The 6,000-nt window shown below is 31.2% G+C and overlaps 1 protein-coding gene across 1 annotated transcript in view; it reads right to left on the bottom strand.

Annotated features, from left to right (window-relative positions):
- Positions 1-863: 863 nt before the first annotated feature.
- LOC140446460 (G-protein coupled receptor Mth2-like) overlaps positions 864-6,000 on the bottom strand; it is a 104,927-nt gene continuing 99,790 nt past the window's right edge. The window contains exon 7 of the mRNA XM_072539013.1: positions 864-1,030. Within this exon, the coding sequence (XP_072395114.1) occupies positions 864-1,030 (167 nt within the window). The remainder of the gene's footprint in view (positions 1,031-6,000) is intronic.

Genomic DNA, 6,000 nt, shown 5'->3' with positions numbered 1-6,000 from the left:
CGTCTAGGAAGGTTGCTAACAGATAGGATTTACTCCATTACTCCAGCGCGTAGATTTTTACTATTCTGTGGACTTGTTGTTAGATTGTCCCATGCTTTAACCTGAAGCCGAATTGGTGGTCCTTAATCAGTTTAGTTTTTTATAAGATTGGAATTAATCTTATCAATAAAAGGGTTTCAAATACCTTTAATAAAATCTGCAGCAAACTTATAGGTCTATTGGATTATGGGTCTTCTGTTTTTTTTTCAGGTTTTGATGACAGGTTAATCTGTGAAATTGCTCATTGACTCTTTTTAATGGTAACCCTTTTAATAAGTATTAGTTATGATTGTGGATTTATCATCTATAGTCCTAGTAGTAAATATTTTTGTGAATATTCAATACATAATTTGGCCTCCAAGTATTATTTGCTTTAAGTCTCAGGATGGTCATAAAAACTACCACTGAAATATTTATTTCCAGCGGAGGAAGGCTTGTGATAGCCTCTGTAAAGATGCCCTTTCTGTATTATCTAAGGCTGCTCATATATTTAGAAGTAGTTGTCTTTGTAGGGCGGTGAGAGAGGTCACACAAGATTGCAAAGAGTGGTCTTTTTCCTCCAAAAAGGTATAAGTATCCAGCTTTTATTTACAACTCGTTTGATTCATGGTGAATCAATGGTGAATGGTGAATCAAACGTATGGTGGCATAATATGATTTTCACATGATTTTTTCCAATGGCGTTTAGGGCCTTATTATTTGAATGACTATATAGTAGAGCCGTTAGTGTTATTTATTGAAACTAACGTACTTATTAAGGGTGGTTTTAAATTAAAATAGAGCTTTTTACTAAAACAACATTAATAATAAATTCGAAAGTATATTTATTTACATTGCATATTAAGACCCGTCTGTACATTAGCGAGAGTGGTTAAGCTTGTCTTTCTCGAAGTCGAAAGAGATATTTTCCTTATTCTTTCAACGGCACTCGACTTCTTGAATCGTACGTAGTTTCTCCTTTTGCATACGAAGATAAGGAATATAAATAGACCTGAAATATAGAATATAAGATTCTTTACATGTAACTGACTTAAATATGTTTCAAAAAGAAAGAATTAAAGTAAATTTAATTTGAATTTACCATTAAAGTATTTGAATATATACATTTAAAATTTATATAAACATAAGAGGTAATAGGAAAGTATTAAAAGTATTTTTTAATAAAAAAATGTAAGTTATAACATTTTTATGTTCGAAATATAATTTTATTTTTAAATGATATATAAAATAGAGATTCGTTTTTAATGCATTTGGTTCTTCTTACTCCTTCTCATTCTTGATGGATATTGGGACATTGTCGATTATCATAGCTCATTTTACTCTATCTGCAGTAGTTCTGAATATTGTTGTTTTTTCATTTCACTAACTTGAATTTTTGAACTAGAATGTGCGTCATCTCCTCAGTTCTTGGTTTCCTTTTACCTTTCCTTGTGTAACCTAACTCATATTTTTTATTTGTTAATATGTAACCAAAGTAGCTAATTTTTCTTTTCTTCATGATGTTGAGTATTTTTTTTTTCTTTTTATCTTCCTTAAGATTTTCGTGTTTGTTAGGTGAGCTGTCCTCGATATTTTCCACATTCTTCAATAACACCACATCTTAAAGATGGCAAGTATTTTTTCAGTTACATCCGTAATTGTCTAGGCTTCAACTCCATTTAAAACACAGAGAATACGTAGCATCTTGAGACTCTAATTCTAATTTTTATTCCCAATTTTTCCATTGCCTAATACCGCTTGAATCTTATTAAAAGCGCTTCTGACCATCTCAATGCGTCGATATATTTTAAGGATTCGGTTCCATTGTTCATTTAGCTCACATCCGAGGTAATTGTATCTGGATACTTTCTCTAAAGCCTTTTCTTTAACGTAAATTTTTTGTCCTTCAATCTTGTTCTCACTGGCAATCATGATTTTTGTTTGTTTTTGTATTTAGGGCCATTCCATACCTCTCGAAGTACTGTGTAGTGAGATCAACCAAAATCTTCAGCCCTTCTTTGCTGTCCGCAAAGAGTATTGTATTATCTGCATATCTGAGATTATTCACTAGTGTTTCGTTAACATACCGTCATTTACGGCTTCTTGTGTCTCTTTAAATATCTCTCCTTAACACATTAAATAGTAAAGGAGACTTCTTCTTCTTTTTGTGCCACTCTTATCGGCGATTGGAAATCATCAAGGCTATCCTGACCTTGTTTACAGCTGACCTAAAGAGTTCATTAGTGGTACAGCCAAACCACTCTCTCAAATTACGCAAACATGACATTCTTCTACGGCCTGGATTCCGTTTTCCTTCTATTTTTCCTTACATTATATTTTGAAGTAATACCTATTTATGTCCTCTCATCAGGTGAATATTCGAGTTTTCTTCGTTTGATCGTTGACAAAATTTCTGGGTCTTTTCCTATCCTTTGCATTACTTCAAAGTTTGTAACTCTTTCAACCCAACTTATTTTCAGCATTCGACGGTAGCACCACATCTCGAAACTTTCAATATTTTTTATATTGTTCTGCTTGAGAGTCCAGGCCTTTACACCGTATAATAGCGTGTTAAATACGTAGCCCCTTAGCATTCTTAATCGGAGAGGGATGCTTATATGTCTGTTGCAGAAGAGAGCTTATATTTCCTCATATTTATGAAAGTGGCCCTGGCAATTTCAATACGTCGTTTTATTTCATTGTTTTGGTCTAAAGTTTCGTTTATTGAAGTACCCAAGTATTTGTAACATGATACTTTTTCAATTTGAATGCCGTTTATACTAATATGTGCTGGTTGTGTCATGTTCTTACTGAAGACCATATACTTGGTTTTTTTTATATTGATACTTATGCCATAATTGTTGCAGGCAATATTTATATTTGTAAGTAATCATTGTAATTCTTCTACTGTTCTTGCGACTAGTACAGTCTCGTCTGCGTATCGAATATTATTTACAACCTCTCCATTGATTATGATTTCTTCGTTTGCTTGCAGAAGGGTTTCCTGGCAGATGCTTTCACTATAAACATTAAATAGCAGCGGTGACAAAATGCATCCCTGTCGTACTCCTCTACGTATTTCTATTGCTTGCGATATCTTATTTTCTATTTTGTAAAGGAGACAGTCCACATCACTGTCTTATTCCTCGTCTTATAGGTGTCTTTTTAGATTTATGTTGGTCCAATCGTTTATGGCTTTTTGATAACAGAATAAATTGGTAATGATTCTCACATCCTGATCATCTATTTTGTGTTCTGTTGTATATTTGCAAGCCTTCTGTGTTGTGTTTGGTCGAATGCTTTGTAAAAGTCAAATAGACATATAAATACGTCACAGTAGACATCTCAAGATAGTTCTATAAGTTATAAAATAGACAGTTAAGATTTGATTTTACATATAGTGCCTCTAGTATTTGCTTATACGTATTTCGTCTTAGCAAGACTCATCAGAGCGACTGGTGTAGAATCTCATGGCTTCTTCAGTATCATGTGCTTTTTAATGTCGACATATAGTAAATTTACCTCTTGCTTGCCTGTTGTGTTTCTATATCTTTGCACTCCCTTTCGATTATATTTTTTAGTATTGTTCCATGAGTAGTGGGTAGATATTTAATATAATCCCAATATCAGACAGATATCCTTCAAGGATGCGCCTGTGCCTACGCGAGCCTTGGTTTATCTTCTAATATCATACAGGGGAAACCATCGTCTCACCCTTAGTTCATATCCAAACCTGTTATTTCCCTCCCAGTATCCTGGATGAATTTACCGATAACATACCTAGATTCAATGTGAAAATGATAACGATTAACGAACAGGAATTATGGTTCTTACAAGAATAGATGATTGAGGAGCTGGGAGTGCTACCCAAAACTCGGAAAAAACAATCCAACGCAGCCTCGGAATTTGAACGATATGCGACTTGGGCAAAACATTATTAGAATAGATACGTGTACTGTACAAGGAAACGCAACGAAACAAAATGAAATACTCCCAGAAATCGAAAGACTAGGCACAGATATAATATAATTTTAAGTGAAACAAAAAAAAATTAATAATGAAAATTAGCATAAACATATTTGGATAACCAACAATAATTGTTGGAGTATATGCAATGAATGACAATGCGACGATAAGGGAAAAGGAAGATTTTTTCGAAGTAATAGAAGATGTATTAGACAAGGCAAAGAGAAAGAAAATATTCTACTAATTGAATAAGTTAACAGCTACATAGGAAAGAAAGATAAAGATGTAGTGGGATGATTTAAAAATGATAAAATTAGAAACGACAATGAGTCGGTTATTTTAAAACAAGCCACAAAAACACTCAACGGGGTGAAATGGTCAAAACTCTAACCAAAGAAAACAAAAAACAGTATCATGAATGTGTTGCTTGTGTGAGTCCATTTCAAAAGGTAAAAGAAATAATAAGTTAGACTTACTCATAATCAATTTAATTTAACTAATCGGACGACCGGTTTCGCTTTCCATAATATGCAAAGCATCTTCAGGTCACGATACAAAGTTAAAATGCTGAAAATAATAATGCCATATTAGGGTGTTGTCTAATAAAGATAAAACATAGGTAGGTGATATAAACTATATAAATTACAGTAATTATGCCAATATTACATGTCTGTGGTTTTATAAATGAATAAAATGTTTAAGCAGATAAGGTAAGACTCACAAATTGGTAACATAGTCTATTAAACTGTAATGAATTAATAAATAAATAAACATTACTTACATGCCGGTACTCTATTAATTGATGGTTGAAAAAACATGGTTCAAACTATCTTGTATTGTTGATTGGAGAACTCAGGTCAACTATTGTAATTGTTTAACAGTAAACGGGGAAGTTCTTGAGGAGACAGATTTTATCCAATGAAGTAGAGATAGGTGAAATGTATTGTTTGTTTGATGAAAGTAATGTTCTATACCATTAAGTTCTTTAAAGTTATTTATATTTATTCTGGAGATATATTTATGAAATGTGTGTTATTTATTGAGATTTTATGTTTTGTTTTGGAAGGTGACAGTTGTAAGACAATGAATAAGAATGGATGTACAAATTGTGTGGGTGTGCAATTATATAAGCTTGTGGTTATCAAATTTCTTTGATAAAGTTGTTGCAATATCTGGCAAATTTTGTAAAGTCAAAAAATTTTTATGTTAAAATTAAATTAAGACACTTTTACACACACAGAAACACACAGAAAACACTTAAAAAACGGGGGACGAAACAGACATTTAATTTAAAAAGGGGGAGTATTTTAAAAAGAACTACATTTCTTACTAGGAGACAATGAGTTTTTTTATGCTATATATCAGATTTTAGAGGTAAACTTGACAAATGTAGGTTAAAGTGTGACAGTTCTTCTTCTATTTTTAAATGCTGTAAGTTAAGTTATCTAGTTTATGAAATAAGCTGATATTAATAAATGTCTAAAATTTTTAATTTTAATTTTAGATATCAAAGTTATTTGATGTGTTAATATTGGCATACTTTAACAAACTTTAAATAATTGATTTCAATGTAACAATATAAATAATTGTAATACTTATTCTATGATAACTAACTCAGCTTAGTCAAAGTTACAGAACAAACTTAAGTGATTATTTGTTAATTAAATTAAATATGTACATTTGTAGTCAAAATGTATAACGTATAACAAAATTACAAACTTATACATTTTGACTACAAATGTACATATTTAATTTAATTAACAAATAATCACTTAAGTTTGTTCTGTAACTTTGACTAAGCCGAGTTAGTTATCATAGAATAAGTATTACAATTATTTATATTGTTACATTGAAATCAATTATTTAAAGTTTGTTAAAGTATGCCAATATTAACACATCAAATAACTTTGATATCTAAAATTAAAATTAAAAATTTTAGACATTTATTAATATCAGCTTATTTCATAAACTAGATAACTTAACTTACAGCATTTAAAAATAGAAGAAGAACTGTCA

The sequence above is a fragment of the Diabrotica undecimpunctata genome, chromosome 7 (assembly GCF_040954645.1).
Source record: "Diabrotica undecimpunctata isolate CICGRU chromosome 7, icDiaUnde3, whole genome shotgun sequence".
Classification (NCBI taxonomy): Eukaryota; Metazoa; Arthropoda; class Insecta; order Coleoptera; family Chrysomelidae; genus Diabrotica; species Diabrotica undecimpunctata.
Note: the sequence above shows the minus strand (reverse complement) of the source record. Positions and strands in the feature narration are given on the sequence as shown.